Source organism: Dermacentor silvarum, chromosome 2 (assembly GCF_013339745.2).
Source record: "Dermacentor silvarum isolate Dsil-2018 chromosome 2, BIME_Dsil_1.4, whole genome shotgun sequence".
Classification (NCBI taxonomy): domain Eukaryota; kingdom Metazoa; phylum Arthropoda; class Arachnida; order Ixodida; family Ixodidae; genus Dermacentor; species Dermacentor silvarum.
Window position 1 is genome coordinate 88,249,491 of NC_051155.1, and position 14,721 is coordinate 88,264,211.

Consider the following 14,721-nt stretch of genomic DNA (forward strand, 5'->3'; position numbering starts at 1 on the left):
GCGGTACACGGAAACTACACCTGCTGCAGAAAATATCTCTAGGATTTCTTGTGGAGTTAAGCTTATGTCCACACCGCGGACTAGGCCTTTGCAGCAAGCTAGATGAGGAGGGATGAAAGATCTCACCGGCTGCGTGGCAAAGTTAGTACACTTGAGTAGATCCTGTACACAGGTCTGGTCTGGTGAACAGCAAAGGATTCCCCCACGTCCAAACTGTCTGACCTCGGTGATCTGCTGAAAGTGGGATGAGATAGCTCGAAGTTCTGATTGAATAACCTTGGGGTTCTTCATACGGATAATTCCTCCATTGTTAGGTACCAAAGCCACAGGAACGCTACTGGCTCCACTGCGAAGAAACCATTCCACCGGTAGATCCTGAGTGGGAATAGAAACAGACCAGAGGGTAGCCCTCTGGCCTGGAGATGAGACAGACATCACCTTAACAATAACCACCACTGTCTCTCAAGGGGATTAGAACAAAACAAAAAAAGGTAAGAAAAGTAACCGCCGGCTACTTGTCAGCAAACCCGGATGAGGACCGGATCAGGGCACACCAAGGCAGCGTCCTTCGCTGCCTTAACACTTTTCGCTTAACTTTTTCGCTTAACACTTTTCGCTTAACACTTTTCGCTTCATCACTCGTTGCGTGGTCCTTATCTTCTTCTCAACCTTCTTTTCTAACATCCAAGTTTCTACCCCATATGTTAGCGCCAGTTGAATGCAATGACCGTATGGTTTTCGGGGATAGTGGTAAATTGGTCGCGATTAGATAATGCCTGACCATTTTATTCTTCCATAAATTTCCTTCTCATGAGCAGAGTCCCGTTTGAGTAATTGACCCAGATAAACATAATCTACCACATATTCGAGAGGCTAACTCTATTCAAGAAATGCTGCTCTCGTGACATCTTCCCCGAGATTACCTTTTCTTCGGCAACATTTACACTCTTTCAGCTAAGGTACTGAATTGGTTGTTGCAAGTCGTCTCCAGCGTTGGTAACGACGAATTTTAAGTACACTGAAATATAAAGCATGCGTGGAGTCTCCCTGTCAGGGTGTTGGTGATCATAATGATGCTGAAGAGCCTTCCAAAACTGGCTCGTATTCACAATGAAGGATGCTCCAACATTTGCGTGATCATGTACTGATAGTGACTTGAAGAAAATAAACTAGAAAAGCTATGCGCGCGAATAAAGTGGTACTGGGTATTTGAGAAGTGAGACCGCGTAGAAGAATGAAGGCTATATTTGAAAGAAACACTATCTGCTCTTCATCCTATTTTGTGGCTTACATGATCTCCACGGAATGAGTGCCAAGAAACATTATGGCAGAACTTATCACAAGATGACTATAGAGGGGAATGCTATGTGCAAGAAGTAGCAGCGTTGTCCCTTGTTCTTCTTCCTGCCCTGTTTTACAGCGAATCTGTTAGCCGCTACTTGGTCAGGATTTTTTGTGGGCTCGTTCTGTGCTCACCGAAAAACCTTACCGCCACCTAGTGTCCGCGGCCGCTCAGACAGACCTCAAACGACAGCTGGAAAAAGGCTTTTTTCTATCTTTGAGTTTCCGCGTAACTGAATTGTTTTTTTTTTCATACATTCGATTTACAATCCGAATCTATCGTGTCTGCAGATTGTATGCAAGTCGTACTTTACGAATTTTTTCACACAATGCAATTTGACAAAATTCAATTAGTATTATAAAGCAGTTGCGCTTGGTGAGGGCCTTCGAAAATGAGGAGGTATGCTGCTGTTCCGCACATGTGCTTGCGCGCGGAATATGCGTGCCCACACAGCGTAACTGTCATTGATGCTTGGGCGGTCTGTCCATGGCATCTGTCGCACAGGGTGTGCTGCGACCGTAATCGACATTATAGCAAACACTGTCCAAAAACAGTACCGCCACCTGGTGGTCGCGGCCACTGAGATGGACCTCAAACGGCAGCTGGAAAAGGGCTTTTGTCTTTGTGTTTCCGCGTAACAGAAACGTATTTTTTTTCGTGTATTCGAAATAAATCATGTCTATATATTCGAAGCTACCATGTCTGCAGCTTGTGCGTAAGTCGTACTTTACGATTTGTCTGACACAATTTACTTTGAAAATTTCAATTACTTCAATAAGACATTTGCGCGTCGAAGAGAGCCTAGAAGAATCAGGATGAATGCGGCACTTCCGCACGTGTGCGTGTGACGTACATCGTTGCTTGTGACGGTGGTGCTTGTCTAACGCCGGCAAGAACTTCGCTGTACGTCTGCTTTCACATGGCGGAATGAAGGCGGGGTTTTTTTCTCGTCATCTCAACCATCCATGAGGGCGTCTTTCATTGTGATGGGAGAAGGCTTTCCTCCATGTCTACCTAAACTCCTGCATCCGCCTCCTGCATCGCTTCAGATGGACGCTTAGCTTTGCCTATGGAAGCGTTGGGATCCCTGATTCTACAGATAGCTCCGAAGAAGAGGCTAGGGAATCAGAGGGAGGATTCACGACTGTCACAATTATTGCTTGAAAATGAAATTACGCCGGACATCACCACAGAGTGAGTTGAAAATCACTACGAACGCTTAGTCCTCTATGATTCGGTAAGTGGCTAAATCGGCCAATGACAACCTCAATCAACTTGAACCCACCGCGGTGGCTTTTCTGCTATGGTGTTGCGCGGATCAAATCTACATCGCGGCGACCGCATTTTGATGGGGGCAAAATGCAAAAACGCTCGTTTCGCGTGCATTGGGGGCAAGTTAAATATTTCTGAGTTCACGTTAGCGACCACTCAAGTTGTGTGAATATCCCAAATGTTTCCTAAATTCTAGTGATCAAATCAATCAGGAGTCCCCCCCTACGGCGTGCCTCCTAATCAGATCGTCGTTTTGGCAGGTAAAACCCCAGAATATAATTTAATTGTCTTACCTAACAATTTATACATTAATATTTTGACGGCATACCGGCCAGCGAGACACATGATATTCGTATCAATGCACGCGCAAACATACTTACAGTTGATGCGAAAACTACTACAATACTAGAGACTTTGCAGACGTTCACATGCTTGGTACCATTCACGTGCTTTTCTTCAAGGTGCATGAGAAGGATTCTCCAACTTGCGTGGTCGTTAACGTGGACTCAGAAATCATGGACCGGGACTTCATCATGCTCGTGAAGTGAACGGTTCGTATGCTTAACGTTCGTTGCTTCGGACAATCGCGTTTTATCAAGCAAGTCTTACTAAGCTTCCTACCAATCGTTCGTGAAAGCGGGTTACATACAGTACGGCCATGCGTTCGGAGGCCGCTATTGTGTGGCAGATGCCAACCGATAAGACATATGAGTGCAGTCAGAAAAACAATATTAGTGTACTCGATAGGGGGACAGCGCAAAAAAAAAACACGACAAGAAGACAAGAAGGGAGACACACACCAGCGCTGACTGATGACTGAATTCTTTATTCAGACAGGAACACATATATACCAAAAGAAAAAAGAAAGAAAACAAGGGTAGATCACTGCGTATGGGCAAAAATAGACACCGATTATATTTAGATTGCATCAGCACTCCGTCTGTGGCCTTGTCTGATGCAAAACTAAGATATCTCAGGAACCGTCATAATTCGTGGGAAATCTAAATCTAATCTGTGTCTATTTTTGCCTATGCGCAGTGATCTACCCTTCTTTTCTTTCTTTTTGTATATGTGTGTTCCTTTCAGAATAAAGAATTCTGTCGTCAGTCAGCGCTGGTGTGTGCCTCCTTTGACTTCTTGTCGTGTTTTTTGCGCTGTTCCCCTATCGAGTATGTACCGACTAGCCCAAGCCTCTACGGTGTTTGCAATAATAGCGTAACTTGCATTGGAGGCGCAATCATAGAGTAACATACAAGGATAAGAGAGGACACTTCCATATACCTCTGCGGCCGATTTTAGTTCGCAGCGCACCTAGAGGGTATGTGCAATCTACACAGACTCAGAGATTGGGACCGCAAGAAATCTCGAAGGCTATCTTCTGGTGTTTAGAAAAATTACACAGCCTCCAAAATAACTTCCGTGCGAGTGCTCGGCCCGGAGGCTATATTTAGATTTTTTTAACGCGTGGCTTGCATGCATCGAGTAGCTTCGTGTAAGCTGTAATGCCAGAGGAGCAAGCACACGATGCCACTGTGAGTTTATGCAGACACTTTAAATAAACATGACAAGTGTTAGAAGAGACGACACATTTTATTTTCAAGACATTCTCAGTAAGCCCATGCACACTTTTTTCTCAACGTTCGATGAACGCAAGCACAGAAAGATGGTTGCACTACAAAATGGAAGACATGCCAATACAGGTGCCATATGTTGAGAATAAACTTCACAAAGGAATAAACAGGCGATATTATGAAAACCCCACAGAACGGTAAAACTGCGATGACAGCATTAGCATTAAAGAGGAAAACAACGCTCGTCCTTTGAAGCCTAACCTTTCTTATTAAGTGGTAGTTTCGGGCTGCATAGCAAACAAGGAATGAAGGCTGCTCACTGCAGTTGTCAGCCAACCACGCGCTCTCCTTGTCCTGCCGTTATTACTGCACCGCGCAACACAGCAGTAATTCCGTAGTACTTGACTACGGACGGCATGACCTGAAAAAAAAAGTATTGTTATGTCCTCTCTCCCGCCTTCGCGCAAATTTTCACCTACGCACTTCAGATCGCCCTTTCGCGAAAAGCGTCACGTGCAATAGACCGATCTCACCACGAGTTGCACTACGCCACCGCAGCCGCGGTGTATGCCGGTAACTAGAGTTCTCGGCCGCGACTGCATCGTTGCGGCTGCATTGGTGCTGCATCCGAGAGCTGTTTATTGAGGTCTCATGCGTTGTATAGATTCACCGCAATGGGTGGATTCACCTGTTGCGTGCCAGGATGCTACAAGAACAGCCTGAAGCACAAGGGCACCAGTTTTCATGTGTTCCCGAAGGATACGAAGCTCCGACAGAAATGGGTGCGACAAATAAACAGAGTCGGACAGCGCGGCAAGTACGGCAAGTTTTCTTGTTTAACGTGTTTGAGATTTTCTTGTATTTAATGCATGACATGTTATTGCGCTAGTGCGTAATTACAGGATTGCTAAAGCACGACTGATAGGCTGATCAGTGACCGCGAAGCGGCATAGCGTGTGCTCGACCCCCTTGCCGAGGTGATCGCTGCAAGCGGCAGCTGATACAACCTGTTTTACGCCCGAAACAGTGTTCGCTAGAACGTAGTAATATCCAAGCAGGTTGCTAATACCTAAACTGACCTCTTACGAAAAGTGATGAGTCAAGCGTCTAGCACCAACGAGGTCTCTGATGCAAGGCAAGCTTCTCCAGTGCACGGCAAAAGAGTTGGTCAGCGGCGCCGGCGTTTCAGCCGACGGCGCCGCGGGTGTTTCCCTGTTCCTTTCAATCTGATATTTTACTATTACGAGCAGAAGCTAAAGTGGCAACAACGGTAATAAAACTTGGCATCTCACGAGCGTTGGCGGCTTTTATTGGCGCACCGTGCGCTGTACTTCCGAAGTGTTAAAGCATAGCGACAATATCGGCGCTGAGCCATCGGCTGCGAGCTCGCCGCCGCTTATCCGTAGCTTTGCGCCCGCTGCCTAATGACTCACAGACTCAGCCATCCGTTGTGCAGAAGCAAATATTTTGTCGCTCACGAGACTTCCCCGACGTTCGCGGCAGCTCTCGGACTTTTGAAAGCTGAGCGCTGCGAGTCGCCGTTCCGCTGGCATGTACGCGCCTATTTAATAACCTCCTCACGGAGGGCGATTCATCTATGTTCACGTCAAACGCATACGACCGAGCCCTGCATTGACATCGCAGTGTGTACGCGAAGCTGTATTTTTCGCCATTCACTCGTTTTCTTTTTTCACCATTCTCTCTTGGCGTCCAATCTCTGCAAAAGACCTCACTCCTACCGTTTTGGAACGCTATCTGTTGAGCGTATAATTTTGCTTATTTTGTAGTGCTGGGTTAGTGATGTCTGTTACTCAGATTTTGTCCAGCCTCATTCAGCTGCGGTGTCAACAATCCTGTTGTTTGCTGCAGCAAGAGATTTACTTTGCGTAACTGCAATCGAGTGTGAGGGGGAAGCATTCGTTCAAATTCATCCTCAAACCAGTTTTCTTTTGAGGTTTATATGGGATCATAACCGGCACGCGCAATGAAAGCAAGCTGTGAATATTGCATGACCTGAAATGATTCAAACCAACTTAAGTGGTCTGAGATGAAATGATATTTATTTATTTTAGGTTCTCATAGTTCGTCCCTACTACTGGCCACAAAGTTTGTGGCGACCATTTTGAAGGAGGCAGAAAATCATACATGGTTCGGGTGCCTACAATCTTCCCCCTGAAACAGAAGACTGTCAAGAGCCGTCCGTTGATACGAATGAAGGTACGTGGCAAAACATGAACCATTCCTCCAGTCGGTAGATTACGATGAATGATTAGATTTTTCGTTAGGCAGTGCAGTGAAAGAATGAGACGCTTTGATGTCCATTCTTTCCGTGCCACTAATGGAACTCTAATCTTTTTTCAAAACTAAAGTGATAAATTTCTTGTTTTTCATTTTTTCTGTCATACCGTTTGCAGCCTGGTGATGCAACTCACTCGCAACAGCCAGATTTCCCTGCACCCTCACACAAGGCCAGCTGTGACGATGGCCTTAGTAACAGCACTGGAGAAGAGCCAGTAGAAGTTCAGCAGGACTTATTTGCGGAACACTCCTATACATATGATAAAGGAGACGAACGTGAAGTTGTCAACAGGCTGAAGGACTCAGTCACACAGCTTGAAGAAAAGTTTGGAAGAGGCAAATGCCACAATTGCAGCACTCAGGCAGCAGCTAGAAGACAGTAAAAAAGCAATGGTGAAACAATAAAATTCTGCAACACGTTACAACAGAAAAACAGGTGCCTAAAATTGGAGTTATCGTGCACTTATAATCAACTGAAAGAGGCTCGTAACAGAAAGGAAAACGAGTTTAATTATGATGCTCTCGTGAAAGACGAGAAAAGGCTCAAGTACTACACTGGTTTCAAGACGCAAATGTTGCTGGAAACTTTCTGGTCCTTACTGGAAGAAGATGTCAACAGTCTTCAATTTTGGAAAATGAAGGAAACGACGAATCAAGACAGGAAGTTCGTGCTCGATATGAATACTCAGTTGATTTTGGTACTGATGCGTCTTCGGCTGGGCCTCGACGGTGAAGATCTTGCCTACAGGTAAAATTATTTTACGAACATGCGTAAAGGCGAAAATCATTTTTTAAACCTGATCAGTCACGTTCAACTTACAGGTTTGGAGTGTCAACAAGCACGGTGTCACGTATCTGGATAACCTGGCTTGACTTCCTGAACAACAAGCTTCGCCAGGTATTTATTTATTGACATTACCCTACAGTCCTTAAAGGAGCATTGAGTATGGGGGGGGGGGGGTTACAGAAGAATGATAATAAGTAAAGCGTAAAAGAAACTGCATTGAAGGAGAAACAACGAAAATTGTACATTGGAAGGGAAAAAACACACTATAAGCAAGTGCAGTAGAAGACAAAACAAAAAAGAAAAAAAAATTATACAAAGTCAAGAGAACACATAGATTACAACTGCTCAAGAAATTTGGCAGGCTCTTTTAGGGAAACATTATTCCATAGTCCGATACGCGTAGGAGTGCAGAATTATTGAATGAATGTGTAGGGCTGAAAATGTGGCAAAACTGATGTGATTAAGTCAACTAAAAGTACGTGAAGGAACTTCAAGCGAGAGACGACTGGTCCACGAGTTATAGTAGTACTTATGAACGAGATACAGAAAGGTAACAGAGCGACAGGAATGCAAGTTAGTAAGGGCAATATCGCGTTTAATTTGGGTAATGCTAGAGGCATGATTATACATAGAAGTTATGAAGTGGGCAGAACGATTTTGGATGTATTGCAGTTTATCTATTAGGTATTGTTAATGAGGAGACCAGATCGATGAAGCATATTCCATATTCTATACATTTCATTGCACTATATGTTGAATAAAAAGTCGAAAGTTTGCGCTCCCTTTGACCCCTTTCCTCATTATTTCTTTGGAAAAAAATAACAGCCATACTTTCTTAAATCACTAGGATATGCATATGGGAAGCGATCACGAATGTTACTGTATACACACTAAAACTCGCAAAGATGTCAATTTATTCCTTTGTATTCCATCTTGTGACTGCTTTCGAGGAAAAGGTTCACAGAGTATATAGCACAAACTTATGTTTTCAAATTTGATGCAGGTGCCAATATGGATGCCGTCCCAGCTGTGCGACAAATACCGACCTCAGGTGTTCCTCGCGAAAGGCTACGACACTGTAGATGGAATAATGGACTGCACAGAGATTTTCATCGAGACACCGTCGTCATTTCGGGTCCAAAGTGAGACGTTTTCCAACTACAAAAAACACAACACAGCGAAGGGTCTCATAGTATGCAGCCCCAATGGTTTTGTTGTGTTTGTATCAGACCTAGCACCTGGACGTCTGTCTGACAAGGCCCTCACCAACTCCTGTAATGTTTTAGATAAGTTTTCTCCAGGACGGAGCATAATGGCAGACCGTGGCTTCACAATCCAAGACGAGTGCAAGGCACGATCGCTGCATCTGAACATTCCACCTTTCATGGATGGAAGGCCGCAACTCTCCGAGAAAGATGAGGAAGAAACAAGACGCATAGCAAGTGTGCGGATACATGTTGAGAGGGTCATTAGGAGGGTGAAGACATTCAAAATTTTGTCGCATGTATTTCCAAACAGCATGGCAGATCAGCTGAACAAGATATGGCACATATGCGCTCGTTTGACTAACTTTGTAGATACGCCTTTGCTGTAGAGTTTTGACGGTTCATATTTTTAACCATCCCGTTACCAAGGGAGGGAAAGCGCACTCAGGGAAGGCAGAGAGTTAGACGGAGTGACGAAATTAAGAAGTTCGCAGGGATAAAATGAAATCAGCTCGCACAGGATAGGGTAAATTGGAGATCATTGGGAGGAGCCTTCATCCTGCAGTGGCAGGCCGAGAGTGATGATGATTATTTTCCCACAATGCCATAACTATAACTCGTATGTAAAGACACACCGACTAATATCAGCTTTATTGAAGCAATAAACATTGCACATCCCCCATCAAACATACACACTCAGTGAAACTCAAAATACATGTACAGCATTCCCTCTATCACAGTGAAAAACAAGCACTATCACAGCAATGCACTAACAGAATCGGGATATTACCCATCATGAGGTTGCATTGTGTCTATAAACCTTGTGAAGAAAGAACACAAGTATTCACTGCATGTTTTCGTAAAATAAATAGATTCATTTGCTCAAATCAGCTGCCGATGGTTTTATGCAGCTTCATGGTGTTCATTTCAAAACAGAATTTTTAGCACACTTCACCTTGACGAGAAGTGGTACTGTTCAAAAAGCTCCGCATCTCCCATCAAACATACAATACACACAGTGAAATTCAGAATACATGTACAGCATTCCCTCTATCACAGTGAAAAACTAGCACTATCACAGCAAAGAACTAACAGAAACAGGATATTACCCATCATGAGGTTGCATTGTGTTTATAAACCTTCTGAAGAAAGAGCACAAGTATTCATAGCATGTTCTCGTAAAATAAAAAAAAATATTGCCACAACATTCACTTCCATATATTAAAGAAACAGCCACTATATCGATTCATTTGCTCAAATCAGCTGCTGATGGTTTTATGCAGCTTCATGGTGTTCATTTCAAAACAGAATTTTTAGCACACTTCACCTTGTCGAGAACTGGTACTGTTCTGAAAGCTCCGCATCTTGGCAAAAAAATATCTACCAGACTAGATTCATGAAGGGTCCTTCTAAAAGTGCACCTCAAAATGACAAAAGCTCAACAGTTGTTCTAGGTATAAGGATCATCCACCCTTAACTACCTGCATTTAGGATGGTGAGTTTCAAAGGAGCCATTAGTGATTGGATAATTCGCACTGCTCAGTTACCATGTTTTGTAATACCTTGTTTGTTGTGTTTCTCATTTTCTCTATTCGATTGTAATTGTTAAGTGCTAGGTCTGTAACTTTCTGTTTCCTGTTATTGTTTTATTTGTTGTATCTAATATCTGACATATTCATGTCCTTCCCTTTGTAAAGCCCTGTATACTTTTTATATTGTCAATAAATGTCTGCTGGCAATGTTTCCTGCAGGATCACCTGCATCTACATTAGTGGCTGTCTGTTAGCACCACTTATTAGGTTAGGTACAGGTGTACCATGCGTAGTCAACCAGCAAAACTTAGTGACACCACAATTATGTTTTTGAATAACCACCATTCTTACTCTAAATGTATTCTCAGCATGCCAAAGCAAAGCAGGAAGAAATGACAGAATAAATACCATGTTTCAGGATCTACTACTACCATAGGTCGGCAAAAAAATTAGAGCTCACTCAGACTCACTCAAGAAATATATATTGCTCTGAGGGCTCACTCGGACTCAGTCTCACCAAAATTTTCCTCAACCGGACTCACTCAGACTCGGGCTCACCAAACTGTTTCTGAACCAAGCTCACTTGGACTCAAACTCACCGACATATTACTCAGCCGGACTCACTCATGGCTTGACCTGAGTGCGTGAGTTGACTCACGAGTCCGTATTAGCCTAAAATTAGCTTTCGATCGAGGTGTCAATGCTCTTTAACGCCAATATCTCACATAATCGGTGCTCTACGATACGCCTTTTGATCCTGTACTTTCAAGTACGAGTTATCAGTGATTTCAATCCAGTAAGGACATTGTTATGAAATGTGCGACTCACACGAGATATTTTTATCAAGAACGTTCATGAAAGAGTTTGCGGGGGAGGTCATGTATCCCCCACCCCCTAACTCACGCCTCTGATAAATAAATATTGAGGTGGCACATGAACTCTAGTGTGTTGAGATATGTGTAAATAGACTTGAGTATAAACGTAAGCCGATAGAAGGCTGATAGTAATGCTTAAGTTGAGTAGATAGGACCATAGGTTGGTAATAAAAGGGGGAGCTCACTCAGACTCACTGAAGAAATACATTTTGCGCTTAGGGCTCACTCAGACTCGCCAATATCTTCCTCACTCGGACTCAGACTCACTAAAATTTTCCTCAGCTGGACACACTCGGACTCAAGCTCACCAAAATATTACTCACTCACACTCACGGACCGATCTGAGTCTGAGTGAGTCGACTCATGAGTGAGTTTGCCGACCTATGACTACTACTACTACAAAATGCCTAATAGAAATTTTGAAGTGCTAACTGTCAAGAAAGGAAGGCACCAAGTACTTCTCACAAAAAAATTTGCACCGCTTCACCAGTTCATCGAAAAAACTCTGATCAAAATTCACAGAAACTTGCACGCACTTTTGTTCACTGTAAACGAAGAGGATGCAAGATTGTAAGCAGCTCACCCCCATTTGCATTTGTACTTGGGTGAAGTATCTGCTGCTTCTCTTCAGATACCCATCACGTAGCTCACTCTTACAAAATGTGTCAAGGTTCATTGGACTCTTAATTTCCAGAACACTAGGCTCACAACAAAGGCATTTAACAATGCCATCGGGGCTTGCTCCTAGAAAAGAATTGCTCCGGCACAAAAGCAGACCGCACTGTTCGACCTGTATGTCCAAGTGCCCTTTGTTTTGCTCTATGAATTCCTTCCTTGCATTATCCTCACACAACAGCCCTCGTTTCATGGCGTATGTGGCTCGACACTTCTTCCCCATTATGGCACTCAGAAGTGACCGGGCATCATGAGGCCCCATTTTTGTTTCGCACGTTTTGACCCACGTGTACACTCTATGTGCTACTGAGGCCGTTATCAATCCCTTTCTGTAATGGTGCCACAGTGTTGAGCCACTCTGCAGCCTTGTCGCACTCTCAACAGCAGCAACATCATCAGCTGAGTACACTAGCGTCTGTGACTTTTTTACGGCGTCAAGCCAGCGCAGAGGCATGCTTTCACGCACATTGTTGTCTTTTGTTGACTCGGTGCTTTTGTCACACAAGAAATCATTAGCCTCTAAAATGTCAGCGAAGCACTGCAGTCCATTTTCTTTTAGTTTTCCATGTAAGCCAATTAAGGTTCGTGTCGTCATGACCTCTCTTTCTGGCTTTAGTGATGAATATTTCATTCGTTTGTTGTGATGCTCAGGTGCACTGCTGAGTCTCTCCCAAGTATCCTTCGAAAAGACAAGGTCTTCAAAGCTATGTGGTACATTTCTCGGATCTCTCGGTTTGTACCATTGCCTTTCTGTCTCAGTACACGCCAGCAAGGTTGGCACAGTTGCAAGGTCATGCTGAGCTATATACATCAACCCATAGAAAACACAACACAGGTGCTTACATGCAGACCCTTTGCCAGCAACACAAGTGCAGGTGCCTGAAACAATTTCTCCATCACTTCTTAGTAGCCGGGCTGACACCTTATATATAGTCCTTGTTGTCATTGATGCCAGAACGTCTGCACGCACAACAGTCTCTGAGCTTTCTATCTTCAAAAACTCAAGTTTCTGCAGGTGCCCAGAGGTGAAGAGGCGCAAACCTGCATCTCTGTGCTTTTGTGCACCCTTGCCTTCAATGTACCTGCGTAGAAATGACACATTATGTGAATATTTCATACAGTATATTGTGTGAATATCTCTCTGATGATAAGTCCTTAACTACTGAGCATTACTGTTTGATAGTTCAACTAAATGGTAACACTGTCAAGCTTCTACTTTCACATATACTTTGAAAATCAACGTATGTATTGTGCTTGTAAATGAGCAAATAAATGATACTACAGCATCTCATTAATTGCTGTCGTTTCTGCTGTCAATCCTTTTGTTTTCTTCTATATGAACCCACAATCTGCTGTTACCAAGCTTTACATGGCACACGCTTGAACTATGTATTTGCGATGTAATTTCAGAGCGCATTCACTAAGGTCCTGGCTGTCACTTAGGTGCTGCTAACATGTAACTGGAGAGATGCGCAGTAGCCTGTTGCAATACGTTTCCTTTCATTCAACTTACCTATAAATGTGCTCCTTTCCAAAGAATTGATTCAGGGTCCTTGTTTCCCTGGTCCATTCTTGCTTGTTAATGTTGCTTGGAACTAATGTCATGATGTTTTTGTTTATTCCTGCCAGAATAAAGAAATGGTGAAAACATTTTCAGTTTTTTTTTTAATTTCCCATGGCATTATGGAGCATATTGCACTAGTTCCATTTCTCATTTAACCGAAATTGGGACTAATGTTTACAGCTTGGAATGACTGTTCCCATGTTTCCTTGTATTTTTGAATTCAACACTGCACAATGATCCTTTTAAAAGCTCTCAACGATAGCTCTGCTGCCTGGAGCCTCAACATGCTTCTTCCTAGTTGTCATTGTTGTAGAAAAAGCAGTATACCGCGTCATGGGGCCACATTCTAAAGCAGAAACAGAAAACGGTTTCTGTTTATTTGGGCGCGCGAAGACAGCTGACACTCGGACCAGTATACTACATGGGCTCTTCATACCACTTCCCGAGAAGCACACAAGTTGGGAAGCACATGCGCTAAACTAGTCACCCGTACGAAACACGCCGCAAGGCATTCCAATACTTTCCGTCCGTCATATGCTCAGTGTATGCGCACTATGCTAAAGAAGCGCGGCGGTTGGTCAACACAACAAATGTTCTCGTAAACAAGTCTAAACTTGCCGTCTTCCAATGCCGTCCGCGGCAGTGTTTCACAAATCTTCACAGAACTAACGCTAAGTTTCAACAGCAAAAACTTTGCAAGGTACTACGTTTGACGTTCCGACAGCAAGCCGTAAAGATCGAAACAACGAAAAGCCTGCCTCGCTTCGTTTCTTCGTAAATGTGCGTGAAAATTGGTAGTAATAAATAAAAACCGAACTCCTTCGGTTTTGTCCCGTTCATAGCGCAGCTTCGCAAGTCGCGGAGAGCTCTGCGCAGTATGGTCAAGCTGTGTTCTGCAGATACTATACCCTCGCTTGCGCGCCGCGATCCACCGAAGTATTTTGCTCGCATGACAACAGGACCATGTTTTCTCGTTCGTTTTTTTATTATTCATTCAGCGAACACGGGTAGCGGCACTGCGAAGCGACGTATGCGCATCAACAGTGAGACGGCGTGGTAGTATGTTGACATCGGCACTGTCGACCGTGCATTTTTCGCAGGCAGCGCTAAAACACCGGATAAATTGAAATGAAACACTTACATTGAAGGTCCGGGCACAGTCTTCTACTGCGTTCCGTTGTCGTACACGTCGAGGATTCGTGCAAAACGCCGATGTATCCAAAGCGCGAAGCTTGCAGCCGCGCCAACAACACTCAGGCGTGCGCAGAGTACTCCAGTTAAGATGGCGGCAGCTCCACTTCCGGAAACTCGCGCATGCGCAGATCGTGCGGTGAGATCGGTCTATTGTCAGCAGCTAAAAAAAGGAACCTTCGGTGCCATGCATGCGCTACTGAGGCAGGAGTGTTTATTCAGAATACGTCGTAGGCACAGCTTGCAAACATTCTTATCAATTCGCAAGTTCTCTCTGATTGCGCTCGTAACAAAGGTTCAAGCAATCTGCGCACGCCACGAATAACGATCCTAAGCATAACTGCATTCTTTCACACAATTGCACACACGTGCATCGAATTCAGATACGTATACCGGCGTGTGCCGACTC

The 14,721-nt window shown here is 44.1% G+C and overlaps 2 protein-coding genes across 2 annotated transcripts; one reads left to right on the forward strand and one right to left on the reverse strand.

The window, feature by feature from the left end:
- Positions 1-6,941: 6,941 nt before the first annotated feature.
- On the forward strand, positions 6,942-9,628 carry LOC125943084 (uncharacterized). Its single transcript, XM_049661444.1, has 3 exons — positions 6,942-7,231; positions 7,306-7,381; positions 8,274-9,628. Exons 1-3 carry the CDS (start codon positions 7,056-7,058, stop codon positions 8,862-8,864), a joined length of 843 nt encoding a protein of 280 aa, XP_049517401.1. The 5' UTR covers positions 6,942-7,055; the 3' UTR covers positions 8,865-9,628.
- Positions 9,629-11,107: 1,479 nt separating this feature from the next.
- On the reverse strand, positions 11,108-14,468 carry LOC119440208 (uncharacterized). Its single transcript, XM_037705137.2, has 3 exons — positions 14,263-14,468; positions 13,071-13,179; positions 11,108-12,639 (listed from the first exon to the last, which is right to left on the reverse strand). Exons 2-3 carry the CDS (start codon positions 13,160-13,162, stop codon positions 11,310-11,312), a joined length of 1,422 nt encoding a protein of 473 aa, XP_037561065.2. The 5' UTR covers positions 13,163-13,179; positions 14,263-14,468; the 3' UTR covers positions 11,108-11,309.
- Positions 14,469-14,721: the final 253 nt, after the last annotated feature.

Excerpts from the sequence above, each read along its gene's own strand:
- LOC125943084 (XM_049661444.1), top strand. The coding sequence starts at position 7,056 with ATGTTGCTGGAAACTTTCTGGTCCTTACTGGAAGAAGATGTCAACAGT. Across the intron at positions 7,232-7,305 it reads GGTGAAGATCTTGCCTACAG|GTTTGGAGTGTCAACAAGCA; the intron begins GTAAAATTATTT and ends TTCAACTTACAG. Across the intron at positions 7,382-8,273 it reads TGAACAACAAGCTTCGCCAG|GTGCCAATATGGATGCCGTC; the intron begins GTATTTATTTAT and ends AATTTGATGCAG.
- LOC119440208 (XM_037705137.2), bottom strand. The coding sequence starts at position 13,162 with ATGACATTAGTTCCAAGCAACATTAACAAGCAAGAATGGACCAGGGAA. Across the intron at positions 12,640-13,070 it reads GGAAAGGAGCACATTTATAG|GTACATTGAAGGCAAGGGTG; the intron begins GTAAGTTGAATG and ends ATTTCTACGCAG.